The sequence below is a fragment of the Mustela putorius genome, unplaced genomic scaffold (genome assembly GCF_011764305.1).
Source record: "Mustela putorius furo isolate JIRA1106 unplaced genomic scaffold, ASM1176430v1.1 tig00003836_pilon_pilon_pilon, whole genome shotgun sequence".
Classification (NCBI taxonomy): Eukaryota; Metazoa; Chordata; class Mammalia; order Carnivora; family Mustelidae; genus Mustela; species Mustela putorius.
Genome location: NW_025421989.1, coordinates 31740317 through 31764343, shown reverse-complemented (window position 1 = coordinate 31764343; position 24027 = coordinate 31740317). Strand labels below are relative to the sequence as shown.

General features: G+C 34.9%; 1 protein-coding gene across 1 annotated transcript in view; it reads right to left on the bottom strand.

The window, feature by feature from the left end:
- CFAP47 (cilia and flagella associated protein 47) overlaps window positions 1–24027 on the bottom strand; it is a 529980-nt gene that overhangs the window by 23940 nt on the left and 482013 nt on the right. The window contains exons 62-63 of the mRNA XM_045089444.1: window positions 23511–23682; window positions 20102–20263 (exon numbers count right to left, since the gene is read on the bottom strand). Coding sequence (XP_044945379.1) covers window positions 20102–20263; window positions 23511–23682 — 334 coding nt within the window. The remainder of the gene's footprint in view (window positions 1–20101; window positions 20264–23510; window positions 23683–24027) is intronic.

Sequence of the window (24027 nt, the reverse complement as noted above, 5' to 3'; positions counted from 1 at the left end):
GTAATGTAAACTCACACCAATGGAAGAGAAGAGATTGGAAAAATGAATTGAAAACAAATGATCAAACTATGTGCTATCTACAAGAATATGCTTCAAATTAACGATTTAGGTAGATTAAAAATAAAAGGATAAAAAACATTACACCATGCAGATGTTTATATTAAAAAGCAGGAGTAAAGTAGTAGTGACTATATGAATATCAGATAAAATAGACTTCAAAGCAATACACTTACCAAAGAGAGATATATCATGATAAAGAGTAAATATACCAAAAATCCTGTATTTGCATGCACTAAATATCAGAACTTTTAAAATGTATATATCAAAAGTGAGTTTAAAAAACAAATAGATAACGGGATGCTTGAGTACTTCAGTGTGTTGAGCATCTGACTCTTGATTTTGCCTCTGGTCATGATTTCAGGGTCATGGGATCTGCACTCAGCACAGAGTCTGCTTGTCTCTCTCCTTCTGTTTCTCCCCCTTCTCTCTCTCTCTCAAATAAATAAATAAGAATCTAAAAAAAAAAAAAGAATCTAAAAAAAGAAAGACCAAATAGATAAATCTACAATAATGTCTAGAGATTTCAGCACTGCCCGCTCATCAATGTTTAGAACTATGGAGCAAAGAATCATCAATGAAACAAAGAACTGAACAATATGATCAACCTATAAGCTGTAATGGATATTTACAGAACACTCCATCCAACAAAAGAAAAATGTTCATTCTTTTCAATAAATATAAAACTGATTTAAATCAGAGTATGTTCTCCGACCATAATAGAATCAAACCAGAAATCAATAATAGAAAGAGAATAGTAATCTTCTAAAATATTTGTAAATTAAACACTACTTTTCTAAATAAAAGGGGAAGTCCAAAGGAAATAAAAAATATTTAGAACTGAATAAATATGAAAATACAACTCTAAAATCTGTAAAATGCAGTTAAAGCAGTACCTAGAGGGAAATTTATCACAATAAATGCTTGAAATAGAACAAAGGAAGATCTCAAATCAATAATCTAAGGTCACACTTCAAGAAACTAAAAAATGATCAAAATAGGAGCAACGTAAGCCAGATGACTGAGTAAGTTCTCCCTTGCTCCTATATTCCACAGCAATAATAATTTGGTGTCCATCCACAGACAAAAGTACCTTTACAGGAGCTTCAGGATCCAGGTAGAAATTTTGAACGAAACTCTGGTGCAGTCTAAAACCTAGGGCAGCCATTTTGAGAATGCAGTTCCATATCCTGGTGACTGACTTGCTTACTATGGTCATGGCTACAGGCAAGGAAACAGCTTCCTACCTGAGGATTGCCCTTGTCAGAGAAAGGAGCAGCTAGAAGAACTGAACACAGGACTCTCAGAGGACATTAAAGGGACATGGATCCTACTATGTCACAGATTCTGTCAAGAAGTCCACATAAAAGCCAATGGGGACGCTTCACCTGCAGATGTCCCAGCTAGCCCACAAGCATCCCTGGCACTCTGGGTGCCTCATGCCCACACAGTCTCACACCCCATGGCTATTTCCCTGTGTGTGCTCCCCACTACTGTGCTTCTACAGGAAACCAGAAAGTCAACCATTCAGCACTGCCCTAGGGAAAGCTAAAAGGAGGCTGTCAGCTCTCAGAGTGGCTTGACAAGATGAGCAGAATTCAATCACAAGATTAGAGTAAGAGGTGTGGAGCAGCCACAGACAGAGAAGTACTGAGAAAGACTCAGAATCCCAAGTAGGACTGAAAGAGGCATTTCTTTCCTGAAACCACTCAGCAAAGACTGCAGAAGGGCTGCTACTTGAAATGCGGACAGCAACGCAAGTAAGGAGACTGAATCAATGGCTAAAACCCTGCCAACAAAGCAAAGCCCAGGACGAGGTGGTTTCACTGGTTTCTCTCAAGTATTTTAAAAAGAACTAATAGCAATCTTTCTTAAATTCTTGCAAAATATTGAAGAGAAAGGAATATCTCCCAACTTATTTTATGAGATCAGCATTACTCTGACGGCAAAGCCAGATAAATACACTATAAGGCAAGAAAATATCCTTGATAAATATAGGTACAAAAATTCTCAACAAAAGATTAGCAAACTGAGTTCAACAGTACATTAGAAGTTTTATATGCCACAATCAAGTGGGATTTATCTCTACGATGCAAAGATGGTTCAAATAAACAAATTAATAAATATGACCTATCACACTAGCAGTGTGGAAGATAAAATTTATATTATCATTTAGACAAATACAAAAAAGCATTTGAAAAATTCAACGTCCTTTCAGGAAAAAACTCTCAACAAATCAGTTTTAGAAGGAACATACCTCAACATAATAAAGACCATATATGACAAGCCCACAGCCAATATCATACTCAATGAGGAAAGGTTGATAGCCTTTCCTCTAAGATCAAGAACAAGACAAATGTACCAATTCTCACTGCTTCTACTCAACACAGTACTGAAAGTCCATGCCAGAGTGAACAGACAAGACAAAGAAATAAAAGGCATCCAAATCAGAAAAGAAGAAGTAAAATTGTATCTTTTCTTACAGATGATATGATCTTACATATAGAAAATACCAAGAACTACACCAAAAAAACTGTTAGAATCAATAAACAAAATTTTAAGGTTATAGGACACAAAACCAACATACAAAAATCAGTTCCATTTCCATATACCAACAACAAACTATCTGAAAAATAGGTAAAGAAAACGGTCCATTTTACAATAGCATCTTAACGAATAAAATACTTAGTAAAAATTTAACCTAGGAAGTTAAAATTTGTACACTGAAAACTCTAAGATTTTGATGAAAAAAACTAGAGACAAACAAATAGGGATACTGTGTTCAGGCGTCAGAGGAATTAATAGTGTTAAAATATCCATATAACCAAAGCCATCTATAGAGTCCATGCAAACTCTATCAAAATCCCAATGGCATTTCTCATAGGAGTAGAAAAAAGTGAATCCTAAAATTTATATGGAACCACAAGAGACCTTGAATAGACAAAGCAATCTTGAGTAGAACAAACTGGAATAACACTTTTTGATTTCAAGCAATATTACAAAGTTATAGTAATTAAAACAGTATGGCCCTGGCATAAAGACAGACATACACCACAACAGAACAGGATTGAGAGCCCAGAAATAAACTCACATATGTCGTCAACTAACATTTGATGAATGAACTAAGAATACTCCATGAGGAAAGAAGGCAGTCTCTTAAATAAATGATTCTGGGAAAACTGGATAAATTATATGTAAAAGAATGAAACTGGACACTTATACCATTCATGAAAAATTTTTAAAAAATGGATTAGAAACTTAATTTAAGACCTGAAACTATAAAACTCCTGAAAGAAAATATGGAGATAAAGCTCCTTGACATCTGTCCTGGGAAAGATTTTTTCAATATGACACCAAAAGCACAAGCAAAGAACACAAAAACAAGGAAGTGGGGCTAATGCAAACTAGAAAATGCACAGCAAAATAAACAATCAAAAAAATGAATAGGCAACTTGTGGAACTGGAGAAAATATTTGCAAACCACCTATCTTTAAAGGTTTAATCACCAAAATATATAAGGAACATATATGACTCAATAGCAAACAAAAAATCTAGTTAAAATATGGGCAGAGAACCAGAATAGGCATTTTTCCAATGAAGACATACAAATGGCAAGCACATACATGAAAACATGATGATTACTAAGATGAGGAAAAAGCAAGTCAAAAAGGCAATGAGATATCACCTTGCACTTGTCGGTCTTGACAAAAAGACAAGAGACAGCAAGTGTTGGTGAGGATGTGGAGATAGGGAACCTTTGAACACTGTTGGTGGGAATGTAAATTATTGTATCCATTACGGAAAACAGTATAAAGGTGTCTCAAAAAATTAAAAAAAGAACTATTATATAATCCAGCAATTTTACTTCTGGATATATAACATAAATAGATGAAATGACTACTAGAAGAGATATTTGTATTCCCATCTTCAGTGTAGCATTACTCGCAAAATGTAATACATGGATATAACTAAGTATCTATTGACAGATGAATGGATAAACAAAAGAAGAAATCCTGCCATTTTCAACAACATGGATATACCCTGAGGGCATTATTCTAAATTAAGTTAGAGAAAGACAAATACTGTATGATCTCACTTACATGTGAAATCTAAAAAAGCTGAACTTGGAAACAGAGTAGAATGCTGGTTGTGAGGAGCTGGCAGACAGAGGAAAAATGGAAGATGTTGGTCAAAGGGTACAACTTCCAGTTAAAAGAAGAGTGAGTTCTGAGGATCTAATGTAATGTTGTGACTATAGTAAAGAATATCGTACATATACTTAAAAGTTGCTAATAGAACAGATCTTGAATGCTCTAACCACAATTAAAAAAAAAAAAGATCAAAGTAAACTCACAGCAAGTAAAAGAAAGAAAACAAAAACAAGAGCAGAAATCAAGTAAAATCAAATCAGGAAATCAATGAAACAAAAAGCTGATTCTTTTAAAAAGGTCAATAAAACGGACAAACTGTTAGCAGAACTCATGATAAAAGAGATGCTGCAAATGACCGTCTAAGAAGTAGAAGAGGGGCCATCACATAGGCACTACAGATATCAAAAGAAAAACAAAGGAATAGTATGAATAACTACACAAATATCTGGCAATTTAGAAGAAAAGGAACAAATAATTAAGGAGCACAAGCCACTAAAACTCACAATGAGAAATAAATAACACAAATACATATACAACTATAAAAGCAATTAAATCAGTAATTTTAAAAAACTTGTGAAAGAGAAATTTCCAGGCCCACATGATCTCACTGGATAATTTTACCAATTATTTAAAGGAGAATTACAGCCAACTTGTAAATAGTATCTCACAAAAAATAGGAGAGGAAGGAACATTTCTGAAACTCATTTTTTTGAGTACGACATTACCCATTTAGTAAAATGAGACAGAGACACCACACTAATCATAATAAAAGTAATGAAAATAATCATAATAATTTATAAATAAACTATAATCCAATATTTCTCATAAACTTAGGCACAAAAATCATGACCAAATCATAGCAAATTTAACCCAGCAATGCATAAAAAGAAATAGATACCAAGTTGGTCTTATTCCAGCAATGTAAATTTAGTTCAGTATGAAATTTGATCAATGTAATCCACCACATCAACAAGCCAAAGAAGAAAGATGGCAATGTAATATCAATTGGTGCAGAAAAATCATTTGACAAAATTCAACAACCATTCTTGATAAAGGCTCTTAGAAAATCAGAGTAGGGAAATTAGGACGTGTCTTCCACAAGATACATGTTGAAGTCTTAACCCCCAGTGCCTGTCAATATGACCTTAATTGAAAGTAGGGTCATTGCATATGTAATCAAGTCAAGATGGGGACATTCTGAGTTAGGGTGGGCTCTAATCCAATATGACAGATATCATTATGAGAAGAGACGCAGAGAAAGACACACAAAGAGGATGCCATGTGACATGGCAGCAGAATTGGACTGATGTGTCTGCAAACCAAAGAAGCTCAAGGTTTACAGTCAAGCCCCACAAGCAAAGAAAAAGAGATGGATCCAATTCTCTCCTAGGGCATAGAGTCCTGCCAACACCTTGATTTTGGACTTCTAATCTCCAGAGATGTGACAGAATAAATTTCTAATGTTTAAAGCCACCAAGACTGTGATAATTTGTTACAGCAGCTCTAGGAAACTACAGCAGAGGGGAAACAACTTTCTGAACTTGACGAGAATTCTCTGTAAAAATCCCACAGCTTATATCATATGTAATGACAAATGACTGGATGCTTTCCATTTAAGTTTGGAAAAAAGGCAGCAACGTCCACTCATCATTCTCATTCAGTATAGCACTGGAAGTCCTAGCCAGTGAAAGAAAGCATAAAATGAAATAAAGTCTTACTGACTGGAAATGAAGAAATGTAACTGCCCCTATTTATAAAACACACGATGTCTATATAGAAAATGCCAAGGATGGGATGCCTGGGTGGCTTAATGGGTTAGGCCTCTGCCTGGTCATGATCCCAGGGTCCCGGGATTGAGTCCCACATCGGGCTCTGAGACTGCTTCTCCCCCTGCTTGTGCTCTTTCTCTGACAAATAAATAAATTAAATATTTAAAAAAGAAAAAAAAAGAAAAGAAAATGCCAAGGAATCAAAAAACAGAGCTTGTAGAACAAACACCTTTCAGCAAATTCAGAGGACATGAGATAAACACATTGTATCAATTGTACTTCTATATATTAACAATAAACGTTTGGAGACAAATTAAAAACAATGTACCTTTTACCATCACTCCAAAATCACAGGTCATATAGTCCAATGTCCATCCAATACTAAGATGCCTTCTACCTGATAGGTAGTCCTAGGGCTCATGACTGAACGATCTCTAACAAGATGTAACATCTTGATCTCTAAATCCATTACTAAATTCACAGATTGTATCTCTATGAAGCCTCCCTAATCTATACACATCCCCTTTCTACTTCTCCAAAATATGCAACCAATCCCTTATTGCCTAGACAACAGCAATAGCCAACTAACTAAATGGTCTACCTCCATTCATATTTATCCTTTATATACATTTAAGGTATTCTTTTTCCAAATACATAGCTTCTATGACTGTAATACTTTAATGACTTTCCATTATTCTTTGGATCAAGAACAAACTTCTTACCATGGCCAATAAGAACTCTAACTGTAAGTGCTGGTTTGCTCACATCTGCCCCAGCTCACTTTGTTGCCAAGCCTAATTATTAATTGAGTCTTTCATTCTAGTTTGCACGGTGAATTTTGTGGCCATTCTATCTAAACTGCCTTGTATTGTCTGGCTCCAAAGGACCTCTCCAGCATCTCCCTATCCTCGAAACCCTCTTATACCTGTTTTCTCATCCACTCCTGTATTCCTTGGTCACCTGTTCATATCTAGCTCTCTTGCAATAAAGAATCTTTGCCCATATTTTTTATTTTAATGCCTCCAATGTTATTCCTTTCCCCCTCACCTTCTTACTCCTATAAACCTTTAAACCTTTCCCCAGGGAAGTGTCCCTCCTCTACATCACTTAATCAAATTTCCTCATTATATGGATTTGGAACACCCTTCATTCTTGTCACAACAGATATGCTTTTATATTTGTCTAAATGTTTGTGTGATAAACATATCCACTGAATAAATGAATAATAAAAATAAAGGAATGAATGACTGAAAGTAATAGGTCCTATTATTGGTTTGAGTGATGAAACTATTTTTTCAGATAAGGACCTTGTTTCTCTTAAGTTCCCATAGGGTAAGTTTATTTGTTATCTTTTATTTTCTAGAGCCTTGGAGAGAGAGTTTAGGAGATCTCCGCATCCTGTTTTTTTCATACTTCCAAATACCCTTGAGACTTTTAGTGATGTTCTTACAATCCAAAAGTCAGAATGGATATGTTATTCTTGCTTCTCTAAGAAGCTGCACCATAGAATAATACCTCAAAATGTCCAGATTTCCCTTCCTTATGATTATAATAATTTCTCATACCCACGATCACTATAATATTAAAGAGCTATCCCCATAAAGTTAAAACTAATTGCAGAGCATATTATCCCTTTGGATAGTAAACCAATAAGTAAGACAGGTTACTTAAAAATTCTTATCAAAGATACCAAAAGAAGACAAATGGATAGTAGTTGACTCTATCTTGCTTCTTTGCCATTTTTATCATCAGCATAAGAAAGTTATCTTCCATGGTCACTATCCTTCTATATGACCTATAATCTTCTTTCCATTCTCTTTTCTTTAAACCTCAATCCAAAGTTCAACATGATGTCTCAACATTTATGCTCCTAGATTTTCACAGGGGAATATATACCAGATATGTATATATGTATATATGTGTGTGTGTATGTGTATGTCTTTGCATTTGTCTTAGATACTTCTTCTGGGGAAAAAAAATGCTTCTTACTGGCAAATTCTATGAACTATTTGAATAAGAAGTAACATCAACTCTCTACAATCTCTTCTAAAAATAGAAGCAAAGGAAATATTTCCTAATTCATTTAGGAGGCTAGCATTATCTTCATACCAAAGCAGGATACATACTTCGTAAGACACTAAAATTAAAGACCAATATCTCTGATAAACACAGATGCAAAATTCTTGAACAAAATATCAGCAAATCAAATCCAGCAACATATAAAAAGAATTATACACCATAACCAAGTGGGATTTATTCCAGGTATGCAATGCTGCCTTAATGCTTGAAAATCAATTAATTTAATTTATCACATCAATAGTCTAAGAAGATAAATCAAATGACTATTTTAACAGATACAAAGCATTAGCAAAATCTAGTACCCATTCATGATAAAAACTCTCAGCAAACTAGGAATAAAAGTGAACTTCTTCAATTTTATTAAAAAACATCTATAAAGGGGCAATTGGATGGCTCAGATGGTTAAGCATCTACCTTTGGCTCAAGTCACGATCCCAGGGTCCTGGGATTGAGCCCTGTACTGGGCTCCCTGCTTAGTGGAAAGCCTGTTTCTCCTCTCCCACTCCCCCTTCTTGTGTTCCCTCTTTCACTGTGTCTTTATCTGTCAAATAAATAAATAAAATATTTAAAATATATATATATAAAAGCCTAGAGCTAAAATCAAACTTAATGATGAAAAACTAGGGATCTCCTCCCTAACACTGAAAACTAGAAGAGGATGTTCCCTCTCACCACTCCTATGCAACTTCATACCAAAAGTCCTCGATAGTATAGTAAAGCATGAAAAGGACATAAAAGGTATGCAGATCAGAAAGAAAGAAATAAAAACTGTCCTTGGTTGTAGGTGACATAATTACCTATGTAACAAATTCTAAAGAACTGACCAAAAAACTGCCTGGATCTACTAAGCAATAATAGCAAAGTTGCAGGATACAAAATTACAAAAATTAACCACTTTCCTATGTACCAGCAACAAGCAACTGGAATTTGAAATTGAACACACAACACTATTACATCAGCACTAAAAAATTAAGTAAACAGATATAAATCTAATAATACCTACATGAGGAAAACTATAATATTCTGATAAAGAAACAAAAGAACTAAATAAATGGAGAGATATTCCATGTTCATGAGTAAGAACTCTCAATATTATTATGATATCAATTCCTCTAAACTTTATCTGTAGATTTAATTCAATCTCAATAAAAATATAAGAAAGTTATTTTGAGACATGTACAAGCTGACTCTAAAGTATATATGAAAAAGTAAAAAAACTTAAATAGTTAACACAGTAATGAAAAAGAAAGTTGTAGGATGCACATTACCTGATTTCAGATCTTACTATAAAAGTGGTATAGTGTAGGTGAAAAAATTCACACATACATCAATGGAACAGAGTAGATAACCCAGATAGTAGATAACCCAGGTGTGCATAAATACAGGCAACTGTTCTTTGACAAAGGAGTAAAGGTAATTTAATGGAGAAAGAAGTCGTTCAACAAATGGTGCTGTACAGGCTGGAAACCAATATGAAATTAATCAATGCATCAATCAAGAACCTACATTCAAACCTTACACCTTTCAGAAAAATTAAGTCAATGTGATGATAGAGTTAAATGTAAATGGCAAAACTATAAGATATCTAGAAGAGAACATACAAAAAATAAAAGCAACTTTGCATTTGGTAATGAGTTTTCAGATATAACACCAAAAGCATAATCCATGAAAGAAAAATTGATTAGTTAGACTTTATTAAGATTAAAAAATTTTTCTCTGTGAAAGGCACTGTTAAGTGCATGAACACACAAACTACAGATGGAGAGAATATTTTTTTCAGAACAAGTACCTGTAAAGGATTTATATCCAAAATTTACAAATGACTATCCAAGCTCAACAAGAACAAAACCAAAAATCCAATTAAAATACAGGTAAAAGATCTTAATAAACTACTCATCAACAAAAATATACAAATTCCAAATAAGTGTATAACATGCTCATCATCATTAACATTAGGAAACTACAAATTAAAACAATAAGATGCCACTATTAGAATGGCTACAATCCAAAAAACCTGACATCGCCAAATGCTGGTAAAGATGTAGAACAACAGGAGATCTCATTCACTGCTGCTGGGGATGCAAAATGCTACAGCCACTTAGAGGATAATTTGGCAGTTTCTTACATACCTAACCATATGCTTACTATACAATCCAGCATCTATAATACTAGGTGTTTATCCAAATGATTTGAAAACATATATCCATGCAAAAACCTAAGCAAACGTTCAAGCAATTTTTTCATATTTCCCCAAAACTAGAATCTACCAAGATGTCAATTATTCAGCTATAAAAAGAAATGAGGTAGGAAGCTACAAAAAGATACAGACCAACCTTTAATGCATATTGGTAGTGAAAGAAGCCAGTCTGAGAAAGCTATGTAATGTATGATCCCAGCCACATGATACTCTGGAAAAGATAAAACTATAGAGTCAATAAAAAGATCAGTGGCTGCCAAGGACTCAGAAAGTAGGGAGGGATAAAAAGGTGAAAGATGGGGGGATTTTATGGCAGTGAAGATTATTTTGTATGATACTGTATGCTGAACATACATTTGTCAAAATCCACATAACTATATAACACGAAAATTAAACTATGGTCTTTAGTTAATAATAACATATCATATGGGTTTGTCACTTGTAACAAATATGACACATTGATGTAAGGTGTTATTAAGAGGAGAAACTGTGTTGGGGTTTGGGAAGGGGGTATACAGGAACTCCCCATACTTTATGTGCAAGTTTTCTGTATACTTAAAAATATGGCTCTAAAAATGAAGTCTTACTAAAAAAATGTATGGTTTGATATTGTCTATTCCCACCAAACCTCAATGGTATTACAATAAATTTCTGCCTCCTCACAGTAAAGAAAATATTTTGCTTGTTCTCTATATGTTCTGTATGGTTATACTATGCAGCTGAAGACATGAATATTGTTTCTAATAATTTTCCTTCTTAATCTTATTCCTTCAGTTAATATTATTTATTTATTTATTTATTTATTTATTTATTGAAGATTTTATTTATTTATTTGGCAGACGGAGATCACAAGTAGGCAGAGAAGCAGGCAGAGAGAGAGGAGGAAGTAGGCTCCCTGCTGAGCAGAGAGCCCGATGTGGGGCTCGATTCCAGGACCTTGGGATCATGACCTGAGCTGAAGGCAGAGGTTTTAACCCACTGAGCCACCCAGGCACCCCCCCTTTCTTTCACTTTTTTTAAAACTAAGGCTTCATCCCCCCTTTTTAAAGATTTATTTATTTGAGAGAGAGAGAGAGTATGTGTAAGTGGAGAGAGGGACAGTAGGATAGAGAGAATCCTGAGGCAGACTCCCTGCTGAGCATGGAGTCCAACATGGGGCTTGATCCCAGGACCCAGAGATCATGACCTGAGCTGAAATCCAGAGTCAGACCCTTAACCAACTGAGCCATCCAGGTGCCCCTCCTTCAATTAATATTTATGGGGTACCTGTTCATAAGTAAGTTACTATACTACTTGTCATGAATTTCCTGGCACAGATTACAGTCCATTGTCCTTTCCTGTAGTGCAGGGGCTGCTCTTAAGAATTGGCCATTTTGGGGCGCCTGGGTAGCTCAGTGGGTTAAGTCGCTGCCTTTGGCTCCGGTCATGATCTCGGGGTCCTGGGATCGAGTCCCGCATCGGGCTCTTTGCTCAGCAGGGAGCCTGCTTCCATCTCTCTCTCTCTCTCTCTCTGTCTTCCTCTCCATCTACTTGTGATCTCTCTCTATCAATTAAATAAATAAATAAAATCTTTAAATTCTCTTGGAAAAAAAAAAAGAATTGGCCATTTTGCACTACTATACATATAAGACCCTTAGCAATTCCTTACTGCATGCTGTGAAGAAACAGATCTTTATTCTTTATTCATAAACACTGAATTACTTAGCTTGATAATTTTTTGGAAGAATTGAAAAATATAATTGCTTTACTCATTTCCTGACCCAAATGAGTTTAGCTCTATGACCACAAAAATTGTGTAATTTACTGATTAAATCTCCTCTAAATATTATTCATTATCATCTTGTGATATAAGGTCTTATTTGCCACATATACTATAAATCTATTCAAAGTACATTTTAAACTATTAACAAAACTGCTGCTTTAACATAAAGTAATATTTATATTCCTTTCTTTAATGTAGAGAAACAGTAATATCTTTGGATTGTTATGAAACAGGTAAAGGATATTTTTTGGCCCAAGATCTGAAAATTTCACATCATGATCCCTCCCCCTTCCTTTTTTTTCTCTTAACTAATCTCAATGACTACATTTTGAAGGAACATTACGGCTCTGCATGTCTATGAAACTTCCATTAGCAAGTTACATTTCTTTCAGATAAATTTTTTTTAAGCTCTTCACCCAAAAGCATATATTTTAAAGTTGATCACTTGTGAATTGTGCTATCAAGATTTGCAACATCTTGATGTCACATGCATTCACAAAGTGTTTTAAATGGCCATGTTAATTTTCAATTAAGGAAAATAAGATATTATATAGAAATATGATATATATATATTTATCAGTAAGTACTAATACAGACATCAAAACTCTATATGGAACAGAAAATTAAAATAATGACACAATAAGATACAATCCATATATAGCTATTTAATACTTTTTCTTCTAACTTTTGTGATTTCTGAATAACTGACTAGGTAAATTCTCAAGATCTTTCTCTTTATTCTAATTTCATGAATTTAGTCTTTTACTCACTAAACAATATTTACTGAAGCCCTACAATGTATAAAACACTTACTAAATGGTGATTTTTGTGCTTTAGAATCTCATGTTCTTGAAGAATGAGAGATAAAGAAGATAATCAAATATTTACTCTAATTGTTGACCACACAACAGACTTATGAGCACAGATGAATAGAACAAGGGAGATGTGCAATAACTATTAATGAATTAGAAATGGTCACCACATTATTTTGCTCTTTCTCTCAGGCATGTTGATGAATAGAATAATAGAATCCAGGAGCCCTACGGTTCTCTAGTTAAGTACTTCTGAATGGATGCCAGTTCTATGTTACCTGCTCCCAGTCTACCCATGCTACTCTTAACTCCAGCCATTCTAACCACTTTCAGTTCTTTCAATAGAACCACGGTCTCATCCCTCTAGAACTCTGTACATATAATATCCTCCTCCTGGAACTCCTTCACTCCCTTCCCTAATCTGCATTGCAAATGACAACTTAACCTTAAAGATTCAGTTTAAAATACCTGTTGATGGAAATAATTTATTGTGCACCTAGGTAGTAAGTTTACAGAAATGAATAAAACATGGTCCCATGGGGATCTCACTTCCTTCCTTCCTTCCTTTCTTTTTTTTCTTTTTTTAAAAATATTTTTTGTTTATTTGACAGACAGAGATCACAAGTAGGCAGAGAGGTAGGCAGAGAGAGAGAGAGGGGAAGCAGGGTCCCAGCCAAGCTGAGTCTAATGCGGGGCTTGATCCCAGGACCTTGGGATCATGACCTGAGCTGAAGGCAGGGGCTTTAACCCACTGAGTCACCCAGGTGCCCTGGGATCTCACTTTCTATAGAGTAAAATATAATTGGAATAAAACATCACCTTTCCATATGCTTATTCCCTAATTATATGCAATAATTATAAAGCTCTATGTTCTTTGAATTTGCCTGCAGGAATAAGCTTGGGTCCTTTCAGTTGATTTTACAATTAACTTAATATTTATTGAATGCTAACTTTGATTCAAGCATTTGCAGGAGAAAAGCACATTAGGAATATTATAGCCCTCCAAAATAAATGACCATACTATGAATTTCATATTGGGTTTATATTTTGATATTAAGGTAGACTATCAGTTTGTTCTCTTGCATACAACAGTAATTTTTCTAAGACAACACCTGTATTATACTGGCCTAACTGGAATATTGATCTTTGGAAATTTTGTTGAATGAATAAAATGAGTAATTCTAAATTATCTTCCGAAGTTTGATTCATTACTAGATACCTAATAGGAATTAATTCTGAACAAAGCCTAGTACTGCAAATACAAAAGACACAGGAGAAATTGCAAAAAAAAAAAAAAACAAAAAAAAAACCCAAAAAACAAACCAAAAAAACCCATTTTATATATTATGCCTATGGAAAATATACATAATTGTGTGTGTGTATTTATATGTATATATATGTACATACATATATATATACATAAATGTGTGTGTGTATTTATATGTGTGTATATATATGTACAGACATATATATATATACACATAAATGGTCAAGTAAGATTATATTGTGCTGAGAAGAAAAATGAGTAGAATTTAGGGCGCCTGGGTGGCTCAGTGGGTTAAGCCGCTGCCTTCGGCTCAGGTCATGATCTCGCGTCCTGGGATCGAGTCCCACATGGGGCTCTCTGCTCAGCAGGGAGCCTGCTTCCTCCTCTCTCTCTCTCTGCCTGCCTCTCCAACTACTTGTGATTTCTCTCTGTCAAATAAATAAATAAAATCTTTAAAAAAAAATGAGTAGAATTTAGAAACAAGTGGAGAGGAGATAGGAAGGGCATTTTAGAAGCAGACAGAAAGAGAAGACAGGTGAGAAGTAATGGATAAGACACTCTGAGAATAGTGACTTTGTTTTCCTTAAAACTGAAGCACGAGATCTGTTTTAGACAGCGGAAGGAAGACATCAGAAAGGTCAGAGAGAGCTAGGACCATGAACAGCATGCATAATTTAGATGCTGCTTTGTGTAAGCAACAGGAAAGCATCAGATGCTTTTGACAAGGGAAGTCACATGTTAATAACATTGTTTTAAGAAGATTGGTTTTAGTGCAATGTATAAAGTAGATTGGAATGAAAGGGATACAGACAGAGAATCCAATGAGATGATTTCTATTGCTCAAACATAAAGGAAAAACCATCTGAACTATTACTGAGCTAAAATATATATATAACTAGCAAAGGGTAATCATCACTGGGTATAATTGAAAAATACAATTTAGGGAGCTTATTTCCAACTTTTTCTTTTTTGCTAATATTGCATTTGAAAAAATATTGGTTATGATAAAATCAGTTGAAACCATTTCCATAGTCTTGAAAAGCTTTTTGGATGTATTAAATATATTTACATTTAAACAAAAATATCTAATAATTTGAAATATCTTTGGAAGTTGTAGAATAAGACTACCCAACTTCAAGACTTACTATAAAGCTACAGTAATCAAGACAGTGTGGTATTGGCCAAAGAACAGTCAGATAGATCAGTGGAACAGAACAGAGTCTAGAAATAGACACACACATATATAGTCAACTGATCTTTGACAAAGGGCAAAGGAAATACAATGGAGCAAAGAAATTCTCTTCAACAAGTGGTGCTGGAACAACTGGACATCTGCATGTAAAAAAAAAAATCTAGACACATACTTTATACCCATTACAAAAGTTAACTCAAAATAGATCATAAACCCAAATTCAAAACACAAATCCATGAAGCTAGTATAAGAAAACATAAAAGAAAGCCTAGATAACCTTGAGTATGGTGATGCCTTATTAGATATTAGAGCAAAGACACAAGTCATGAAAGAAAAATTGGTAAGTTGAATCCTATTAACATCAAAAACTTCTCCTCTGTGATGGACAATATCAAGAGAATTAGAACACAAGCTACAGACTGGGAGAAAGTATTTGTGAAAGACACATTTGACAATGGACTATTATGCATTATATGTAAAGAACTCTTAAAACTCGACATAAAAAACCCCAAACAACCCAACTTGAAAATGGGCCAAAGACTTTATCACACACCTCACCAAAGAAGGTATACACATGTCAAGTAAGCATTTGAAAAGGTATATTATGCACCATGTCATTAGGGAAATGCAAACTAAAACTGCAATGAGATACCACTACACTTCTTTTAAAATGGCCCAAATCCAGAACACTGATAGCATCATATGCTGATGAGGGTATAGAGCAACAGGAACTGTCATTCACAATCGGTGAGAGTACAAACTGGCACAGCCATTTAGGAAGACAGTTAGGTAATTTCTTACAAAACTAAACATACCCTTGCCATAGGATCCAGCAATCATGCTCCTGGGTGTCTACCCCCAAAGATCTGAAAAACTTATTTCCACAGTAAAACCTGTACCCAGATGTTTATAGCAGCTTTGTTCACAATTACCAAAATGTGGAAGCAACCAAGACGTCCTTTAGCAGGTAAATGGGTAAATAAGCTGTGGTATATCCAAACAGTAGAATATTACTCAATGCTTTAAAAAAAATGAGCTATCAAGTCATGAAAAGACATGGATAAACTTCACATGCATTTCACTAAGTAAAGAAGCAAGTATGAAAAGACTATATACTCTATGATTCCAATTATATAGCATTTGAAAAAGTCTAAACTAGGAGACTAGGTTTCCAGGGGTAGGAGAGAGAGATGAATAGGAAGAGCACTGAAGAGTTTTTAGTGAAGGGAAAATACTCTGTATCATTAGATGCACACATGTCATTGTTGTTCTTTCTAAATTCATAGAATGTATAACACCAAGAGTGAATCAATCCCAAGGTAAACTCTGGACTTTTGGTGAATTTGATGGGTCAATGTAGGTTCACCCTAGATAAAAATATGTACCATTCTAGTGGGTGAAATTGACAATCAGGAAGGCTATGCATGAGTGAGGGCAGGAGGTGTAGGAGAAATCTCTGCACCTTCTCAAATTCTGTCATAAACCTAATACTGTTTAAAAAACAGGTTTTTTTTTTTTTAAAGACTACATACTGGGTGATTTTATTTATATATAATATCCAAAAAAAGGCACGATTATAGATACAGAAAGCAAATCACTGGTTGCTGGAGACTGGGGGTGGGAGCAGGAGTTGAATGCAAAGGGACTTGAGGGGTATTTTGGGAGAAATGGGAGAGTTCTAAACCTGGAATGTGGTTATGATTGCAAATTCTACAATTTTTCAAAGAAATTATTGAAATGTATACTTATAATGAAATTTTATGACATGTTTGTTATATCTTAAAAACAGGTGGAAAATATATTGTACATGTGAGATAGTTAAAAGTATTATGCTCATTCTGCCTATGCTATCACAAGTATAACAAAGATAGCTATGGTGGAACAGAATAATAATATAGAAAATAGAATCAATATAGGTGACCTGATCATCTCTGCTTAGTTAAACCACTTCATAACCCCAAACCATTAAAGTTTACTGAAAAATAATCCATTGACCTTTAAAATATTTTCTAGATATGTCTCCTGAGGCAAGGGAAATAAAAGCAAAAAATAAACTATTGGGACTACATCAGAATAAAACGTTCTGCATAGAGAAAGAAACAATCAACAAAACTAAAAGACAATCTACTGAATGGGAGATGGTATTTGCAAATGACATATCTAATAAAGGTTAGTATCCAAAATCTATAAAAAAAATACAATTCAACACCCCAAAACCATATAATCTAATTAAAAATGGGCAAAGTTATGAACAGACATTTCTCCAAAGAAGACATACAGATGGCCAACAGACACATGGAAAGATGCTCAGCTTTAGGGAAATGCAGATCAAAACTCCAATGAGATATTACTTCACACCTGTCAGAATGGCTAAAATTACCAACACAGGAAACAACAGGTATTGATGAGGATGCAGAGAAAAGGGAAATCTCTTTCACTGTTGGGAATGCAAACTGGTGCAGTCACTCTGGAAAACAGTATAGAGGTCCCCCCCAAAAGTTAAAAATAAGGGGTGCTTGGGTGGCTCAGTTGGGTAAGCATCCAACTTCTGTTTCAGCTCAGGTCATGATCTTTGGGTTGTAAGAGGGAGCCCCATGTCAGGCTCCACACTCACCGTAGGGTCTGCTTGAGATTCTCTCTCTTTTACTCTCCCCCTGTCTCTGCCCCTCTCTCCACCTGTGTGCATGTGTGCTCTCTCTCTCTAAAATAAATAAATAAAATCTTTTTAAAAAGTTAAAAATTGAACTACCCTATGATCCAGCAATTGCACTTCTAAGTATGTACACAAAGGTGACAAAAATACTGATTCAGAGAGACACATGAATCCTGATATTTATGGCAGCATTATCAACAATAGCCAAGTTAGGGAAAGAGCCCAAATGTCCACTGACAGAAGAATGGATGAAGAAGATGGGGTGGGGGGGTGGTCTATGTATACAACAGGGTATTACTCAGCCATCAAAAAGAATTAAATCTTGGAATTTGCAAAGATGTGGATGGAGCTAGAGAACATTATGCTAAGTGAAATGAGTCAGTCAGAGAAAGTCAAAAACCATATGACCTCACCCTTTTATGGAATTTATGGGGGAAACAAAAAGAGGCAAACCAGGAAAAAGACTCCTAACTACACAGAAAAAACTCAGGGTTACTGGAGGGGAGATGGGTGGAGGATCGGATAGGTGATGGGGATTAAGGAGGCACTTGTTGTGATGAGCACCAGGTATTATGTGGAAGTGCTGAATCACTATATTTTACAGCTGAAATTAATATATACACTGTATGTTGACTGGAATTTAATAAAAACTTGAAAAAAAAACTACAGTGAGCTATTACCTTACACCTGTCAGAATGGCTAAAATCAAAAACACAAGAAACAACAGGTATTGGTGAGGATGTGGAGGAAAAGGAACCCTCGTGCACTGTTGGTGAGAATACAAATCACTGTAGCCACCGTAGAAGACAGTACAGAGGTTCCTCAAAAAGTTAAACACATGGGGCATCTGGGTGGCTCAGTGGGTTAAAGCCTCTACCTTCAGCTCAGGTCATGATCTCAGGGTCCTGGGATCAAGCCCCACATCGGGCCCTCTGCTCAGTGGGGAGTCTGCTTCTCCCTCTCTCTGCTTGCCTCTCTGTCTACTTGTGATCTCTCTCTGTCAAATGAATAAATAAAATCTTTAAAAAAAAGAAAGTTGAACACAGAGCTACCCTATGATCCAGCAATCACACTTCTGGGTATTTGCCCAAAGAACACAAAACACTAATCCAAAAGGATATACGTAGCCCTATGTTTGTTTATTGCAGCATGATTTACAATAGCTGAATTACGGAAGCAGCCCAAGTATCCACTGATAGATAAATGTATAAAGAAGAAATGGTACACACACAGACACACAGACACACACACACGCTTCAGCCATAAGAAAAATTGAAATTTTGCTATTTGCAATAGCAAGGAGGGAGGGAGAGACTATTATGCAAAGTGAAATTAGTCAGAGAAAGACAAATACCATATGATTTTACTCACATGTGGAATTTAAGAAACAAAACAAACAAAGAAAAAAAAAAGAGAGAGAGGCAAACCAAGAAATGGACTCTTAACTACAGAGAACAAACTGATGGTTACCAGAGGGGAAGGGTGGGGGGTAAGGATAAAATAGGTGACAGGGATCAAGAGTACACTTATTATCAAGAGCACTGAGTAATGTACAGAATTGTTGATCACTATACTTTATGCCCCAAACTAAATCAACACTGTATGTTCACTTTACTAGAATTAAGGTTAAAAAAACCTAATGAGAGTGGGCTATAAAAATGCATTAATAACAGTCTCTGAAAAACAAATAAAGGGGTGCCTGGGTGGCTGAGTCAGTTAAGTGTCCAACTCTTGATTTCAGTTCAGGTCATGATCTCAGGGTCCTAAGATCAAGTCCCTCCTCAGGCTCCACACTCAGCGCAGAGTCTGCTTGAAATTCTCTCTCTCCCTCTGCCCATGCTCATGTGCTCTCTTTCTCTCTCTCTCTCTCAAATAAATAAATAAAATCTTAAAGAAAAATGAAAAACACATAGAAATATCATCCTAAATTTCAGTTTCTATTTACTTTTGTTTCTTGTTTTTTTGGTCTTCACTTTGCAGACTATTTTTCCAATGTTTAATTAAAAATTATGAAATATATTAATCAGATCCATAGAAGCAATAGTTCTCTGGCTTAAACAGTGAAAGATGACATAACAGAATTTTCCATCTTAAATTTTTTTCTCAATTCAGCGTAAGTTAAATTCACAAAACCAGTTACATACTTTTGCTTGATATATTACCTCGTCTGACTTGTCAGCCTGAAGTCAACAACAGATTCCTTAAATAAACCAATGCCTTCAATATCAATGACATCATCCACATCAGGCTCAGTAGCAACCAACGTTATGGGAAACTTCCAAATCCCATCTGTTATGCACTCTACTTTCAGTGTAATATGAGTCCTTAAACAGAAAAAGAGATTACAAAGGATACTCCAGGAAAACAAGCAAAAAGAGAATACAATATAGCAGACCAATATCTAGGGTGAAAATGTAAGCAAACCTTGTGGTTTTAGTAAAAAATACTTAGACTTTTAATTCTTTTTTAATTTTTTATTTATTTTTGTTTTTTAAAAGATTTTATTTATTCATTTGAGAGAGAGAGATACAGAGAGAACACAAGCAGTGGGAAAAGAAAGAGGGAGAGGGAGAAGCAGACTCCTTGCTGGGCTGGGAGCCCAGAGAGGGTCTCCATGTGGGGCTCCATCCCAGGACTGGGAGTACATGAACTGAGCTGAAGGCAGATGCTTAACCATCTAAGCCACCCAGGCACCCCCAGGACTTTGAATTCTTAACAAACAAACAAAAAAGCAGGTGACTGTGAATTACATTTTAGGAATAAATTTTAGGTCTTTGATTATGTTATCAATCTCCTTGTGAGATAATTATTTTGTAGCACATCTTAACTATGCCCTAGTTATTTACTAAGAACCAGTAAAATATGAAGAATTGACTTCAAATTTTCTGTAACCAGCACAGAATATCGTAGGTAACATTTAAGAATCCAAGGCTAGGTTGGCATAGGGAGCCAGGTGTTATACAGATAAGTCTGCATGGAAATTTTGTTCAAAAGGAAACATCGTGAGAAAGTTTTTTAAATTCTTATTTCATGTAGAAAAAACTATATTTCCTGGACACTTACAAAGCTCATAAAATTGACTTAAAGATTTTAAAAATAAAATTGCTAATTTTAACTGAAATTAAAAGGCCACAAACAGGGGCGCCTGGGTGGCTCAGTTGGTTAAGCAGCTGCCTTCGGCTCAGGTCATGATCCCATCGTCCTGGGATTGAGTCCCGCATCGGGCTCCTTGCTCGGCGGGGAGCCTGCTTCTCCCTCTGCCTCTGCCTGCCATTCCGTCTGCCTGTGCTCACTCTCTCCCTCTCTCTCTCTGACAAATAAATAAAATCTTTAAAAAAAAAAAAGGCCACAAACACTTTACATAATAACATAATTAAGTGGCAACTGAATTAATAAAGTGAGTCGAAATCGTCTTTCTAAGCATTTGGCTATGAAGGAGAGTGGAAACATAGGGCAGCAGGTGAAACTGAGGAATGATTACTTGTTTGTTTGCTTGCTTAGGGTGGAAACAATGCAAACATGAAATGGTGTAACTGCAATATTTTATGTCAGATTGGAAAAAGAAATCCCAATCCTTTTACATAAAACTTTCAGAAAGTACAGCAGGTCAAGAGTTCCAGGAGAAAGTTGAGCTAAGATAATTATTATTTCTTAAGAAACCCTAAGACAAATGATATTGATCATTTATTTATTAAAAAATGTTTAGACCTGTGTTAAATTAGAATCATTAGGCTGATTCATGACCATACTACTAACTATTAATCTGTCAAATTTTTGTATTAGACCCTTGACTTTTACTGAAAGAAAAGGTCAAGACCTGTAGAAATAATCTTGTTTGTTTTTGTAAAAACCATCAGTTAGGGCCCTGATCATTATTTTTTTTATTATTACATACACTATTCTGTGAAAAGAAGAATGTGAAAAATCACCTTGTATTAACTGTTGTGAAATAATGTTATATTTTCTTTTCATCAAAACAAAAATTTTGGCTTTTTTTTTTTTACTTAGCCAAACAGGAAGAAAATAACTGAATTTAATACTTATTTTACTTATCTAGGTAAAGCTTGGTTTAGGTATAATTATTTTCTTGTTCTTTTTCATAATTTAGAGCTATTGGGTTCATTTTGGTTTTTCTCATTTAACTGCATGTCTTCCAGCAAACCATCCCAAATAAATCAGGAAGAAGGAATGACAAATGTAAATGAATATATACATATATACACAAAACAGAATTATTAAACTAGATCAGAATATCACATAGCACTCACAAAAATTTATGAATCATGCATACAAGTTATCCTAAATCAGTTTTGCAAACATTCACCAAGAAGCTCTAAATCCACAAAATGTTGAAGGGGTATAAATTCATACTGGTTGTGTTCATATTCACGAATGATAACATTCTCCCCTTCTGGTTGTTGCTCGTAATTTCCATATCACTAAATCAACATAACCCTAACCTAAATGTGAAAAAATAAGTACTATGAAACAAACACAAAAAGCTATCAAAACGGAAGAGAAGATAAATGTTTACAGTATTCTACCTTCTTGCTACTGTTTCCTGAAGATGACCCTGGCATCTTTTAGTTATTGAACTATATAGTCAGGGCACATGGCTACATCAAATACCTAGTTAAACTATAGAAAAGATTATAAGAACAGGTAATACTTCAGCTGTCTTTTCATTGCGAGGCTGTATTTTGTACTTTGTGTGTATTGTGGTACTGATCGGTATCTCTGTATTAAGACATTAAGAAAGCCCTATTTCAGACGTGACCTATCATACAGCATTTTTATGTGCTAAGTACCAGTTGCCTGAGAAGTAAATATAAACACACTGGATGAGGTTTCACAGAAGACATTCAATCACTATTCTCACAGATTCCAGTATGATCTTAAACCTGACCAAAGGATGTGCAATTATAGAGCTTTGGTGGTAAAATGGAAATGACAGCAACTACGAAGTAGACCACAGCTGAGGCATTTTTTATCATTTGAACTGGTTCTCTGAAGTAGTATCAAGAAACATGATGTTGGGGTGTCTGAGTGGCTCAATACAAGTGTCCGACTAGTGATTTTGGTTCAGGTCATGATCTTAAGGATCACAAGATTGAGCCCCGCACCAGACTCTGTGCTCAGTGGCAAGTCTGCTTGAGGATTCTGTCCCTCTGCCCAACCCCTGTCCTGACTTGCTCTCTCAAATAAATAAATTATTTTTTAAAAAATAAAGGAAACATCACGTTCTTAATGCACAGCACCACGTCAGTAATATTTTTAAAAATTTTACAAAGTGCTCTGCTATTTTGTATTATACCCTAATGATCTCTGGGAGGTCACAATTTGTGAAGGATATCTTAGATTTCTAATCATTTTGACTATTTTTTCTCATCAGAACACTTTTCAGAGTTTGATAGCTAGAGATAATGTAGCCCAAAATATTGACTTCAACAGCATCACAAAGTAATACAATCCAAACATAAAAGATGGAAAGAAAAATCAACATTATTTTGTTTAATAGAGTAATAATATGTAGTTTCAAAAAGTAATATTATTTAAAGAAAAGAGATTTACCTCAATGGTTTCTTTGGTGCAAATACCACATTGAAGAACAATGTTATCGTTTCAGTTTCGACATGATAAGACTTTTTCATGATGTATAAAGCTACACAGGATTCTAAGCTAGACTTCATAACTTCGGATTCAAATTGAATTTCATATTCAAATTCACGTTTCACAGGCGTATCTATGAAAATAAAGATTGAAATGATTTCAACTTAACTAAACATATATAGACTGAGAATCAATTATGTGTCAACACTAATCATGCACAGGTATTTAAAGGGAAGGAGAGGGTTTATGTCATATACCTTTGTGTTCATAATACCTAGTGCGTTACTATGTATATAATAGTACTCAGTTATGCTTTTGTTAAAAGGTAAATAGACAAGTGAATGAATAAAAAAATAAATGCAGAAGACAACTCCCACTACCTTAAATCTTTAAAATTCAGATTTATGAAGCAAGAAATAGCCAGATGGAAATTAATATTCCATATTTACCATAAAATATAAATAAAACAGCCTAGTCT